General features: G+C 47.4%; 1 protein-coding gene across 1 annotated transcript; it reads left to right on the top strand.

The window, feature by feature from the left end:
* Window positions 1–195: 195 nt before the first annotated feature.
* PVX_209290 (cleavage and polyadenylation specifity factor protein, putative) lies at window positions 196–2,898 on the top strand (the record flags this gene model as incomplete). The annotated part of the gene is made up of 3 exons (XM_001612427.1): window positions 196–2,199; window positions 2,275–2,542; window positions 2,594–2,898. The coding sequence occupies 3 exons, from the start codon at window positions 196–198 to the stop codon at window positions 2,896–2,898; spliced, it is 2,577 nt and encodes an 858-aa protein (XP_001612477.1).
* Between the last annotated feature and the right edge of the window lie 440 nt (window positions 2,899–3,338).

The raw sequence follows: 3,338 nt of genomic DNA, 5'->3' as shown, positions 1-3,338 counted from the left end.
TGGCTGGCACTAGAAGGCACAGTCGAGGCTGATCAGCGGGTTTAAACTCAATGGTGATGGTGATGATGACCGGTACGCGTAGAATCGAGACCGAGGAGAGGGTTAGGGATAGGCTTACCTTCGAACCGCGGGCCCTCTAGACTCGAGCGGCCGCCACTGTGCTGGATATCTGCAGAATTGTCTTGACCCTTCACCATGAACAACATCAACATCGTGTGCCTGGGTGGCGCGAGCGAAGTGGGGCGTTCGTGCGTCATTATAGAAAGTGCAAACAGGTCAATCATGTTGGACTGTGGAATTCATCCGGCGTTTATGGGCATCGGCTGTTTGCCCATCTACGACGCGTACGACATTTCGAAGGTGGATTTGTGTTTAATAACCCATTTTCACATGGACCACAGTGGTGCCTTGCCCTACCTGGTTAATAGAACCCGTTTTAAAGGAAAGGTATACATGACGGAGGCGACGAAAAGTATCTGCTATTTACTGTGGAATGACTATGCGCGAATTGAAAAATGCATGCACATGATGAATAAGATGAAAGGAAGTAGAAATAAAAATGAGCCGGGTGAAAATGAAGCGGACGAGTATGGCAACAAAGGGAAAAGGGGAGGGCCATCCTACTCCAGTGATGAGTTTGGAAGTGAAGACAATGATGATGATTATTACCAAAGTTACATTTGCGAAATGGGAGATGGAGATATAAAGCATAATGTACTGTATGACGAAAATGATATAAATGAAGCCATGAAAATGATAGAAACGTTAAATTTTCATGAGCACATAGAATTTGAGGATGTAAAATTTACAGCCTATAGAGCAGGACACGTCATCGGTGCGTGTATGTTCTTAGTGGAAATAAATAACATACGTTTTTTATACACAGGGGATTATAGCAGGGAGGTCGATAGGCACATCCCCATAGCGGAGATCCCCGCCATCGATGTCCACGTGCTAATTTGTGAAGGAACATATGGAATTAAAGTGCATGACGATAGGAAAAAAAGGGAAGTCCGTTTCCTCAATATGATTACGAGTATATTAAATAATAAAGGGAAGGTCTTGCTCCCGGTGTTTGCTTTAGGAAGGGCTCAAGAGTTGCTACTAATTATGGAGGAACACTGGGAAAGAAACCCCCAGTTGCAGAAGATCCCCATCTTTTACATTTCGTCCATGGCTACCAAGTCGCTGTGTATATATGAGACCTTCATAAATCTGTGTGGCGATTTTGTACGCCATGTACTTAATGAAGGGAAAAATCCTTTTAATTTTAAATTTGTAAAGTATGCGAAATCGTTGGACTCCATTTTGAATTATTTATACCAAGATAATAACCCCTGTGTTGTTATGGCTTCTCCTGGTATGCTACAAAATGGAATTTCGAAAAATATTTTTAACATCATTGCACCTGATAAGAAAAGTGGAGTTATCCTTACTGGGTATACCGTCAAGGGGACTTTGGCTGATGAGCTAAAAACTGAACCGGAGTATGTCCTCATTAACGACAAGCCTGTGAAGAGGAGGTGCCGCTTCGAGGAAATCTCCTTCAGTGCTCACTCGGATTTTAATCAAACCAAAACGTTTATTGAAATGTTGAAGTGCCCAAATGTGGTTCTTGTGCATGGGGATAGGAACGAATTGAACAGACTGAAAAATAAGCTTACTGAGGAGAAGAAGTACCTGTCTGTTTTTACGCCCGAGTTGCTGCAGAGGYTGACTTTTCGCTTTGAGCACAGTGACCATGTGGTGTCGCTGGGCCGGCTTTCCCACCAGATTAGGTGTCTCGCTCGGAGGGGGGAAGGCTCACAAGGGGGAGAAGCGGGCGCGGGGGGTGCAGCAGGCACAGCAGGCACAGCWGGCACAGCAGGCGCWGCAGGCGCAGCGGATGATGGAACAAATGCGGAGAAAAAAGATGAACAGTCGGGGGGACAACCCCCCCACGAGGGACGCACCGACCAGGAGAATGCAAAACGGAGCGACAGAAATGGAGAGGAGAAAACCTTTCCCAACGGAGTGGATGCCATAATCATCTCGGAGCCGAAGGCCGTCCCGGTCATGATTTACGCCAAGGATATTTATGAGTACACGAATTTGAAGACTGCGCTGATTGACCAGACGATCAGCATAAAATTCCCGTACAAGTTCGAGCTGCTGTACCATATGTTGAGGGGGGTGTACGAGGAAACGCACATGGAGGGGGTTGGCAGCGGTGTGGGTGGCGATGTGGACGGCGGTAACAGTGGGGACGACGGCGGAGCGGTCATCTTCGTGCAGGACGTGAAAATCCAGCACTGCAGCGCGGAGCAGGTCATAAGGATTAACTGGCTCTCAAGCCCAGTGAACGACCTAGTGGCGGACAGCGTCAATTTTCTAATTCTAGAATTTCTCGACACCATGAAGAGTGACAGCCACCTGCCCATCTGCAACGAAGTGACGGATGATGAGATCTATCAAATGATCATTTCGTACGTGCAGGAAAATTATACCAACGTGGAGAGGTTCTCCAAAGTGGAGCTGAAAAGGTTCCTTTTGCAGAATGGCAGTGGCAGCCCCGAGCGGGGAAAAGACGAAGAAGCAGAGGCAAGCGGTGCAGATAGAGATGGAATGGCTAGTTTGGAGCATGACCAATCGCACTCATCTGACAAGGTGAACCGAATGGAAGAAGAGGAGGATGTACACGAGGACCGTGATGGGCAAAGCGGGCACAGAGACAAAATGAAGAATTTCCGCTCCCTTGATAAAATATTATTTGACTACATCGCGGCAGATGCCAGTTTAGCAGTGTCCGCTGATGAGGAGGAACCCGTGGTGCGTATTCTCAATGGCGGGGTTCTTTATGAAATACTAAAGTTTGAGGTGAAGGGTACTGGATCCGAGCTCGGTACCAAGCTTAACTAGCCAGCTTGGGTCTCCCTATAGTGAGTCGTATTAATTTCGATAAGCCAGTAAGCAGTGGGTTCTCTAGTTAGCCAGAGAGCTCTGCTTATATAGACCTCCCACCGTACACGCCTACCGCCCATTTGCGTCAATGGGGCGGAGTTGTTACGACATTTTGGAAAGTCCCGTTGATTTTGGTGCCAAAACAAACTCCCATTGACGTCAATGGGGTGGAGACTTGGAAATCCCCGTGAGTCAAACCGCTATCCACGCCCATTGATGTACTGCCAAAACCGCATCACCATGGTAATAGCGATGACTAATACGTAGATGTACTGCCAAGTAGGAAAGTCCCATAAGGTCATGTACTGGGCATAATGCCAGGCGGGCCATTTACCGTCATTGACGTCAATAGGGGGCGTACTTGGCATATGATACACTTGATGTACTGCCAAGTGGGC

The sequence above is a fragment of the Plasmodium vivax genome, genomic scaffold (genome assembly GCF_000002415.2).
Source record: "Plasmodium vivax scf_7042 genomic scaffold, whole genome shotgun sequence".
NCBI classification, from domain to species: domain Eukaryota; phylum Apicomplexa; class Aconoidasida; order Haemosporida; family Plasmodiidae; genus Plasmodium; species Plasmodium vivax.
Note: the sequence above shows the minus strand (reverse complement) of the source record. Positions and strands in the feature narration are given on the sequence as shown.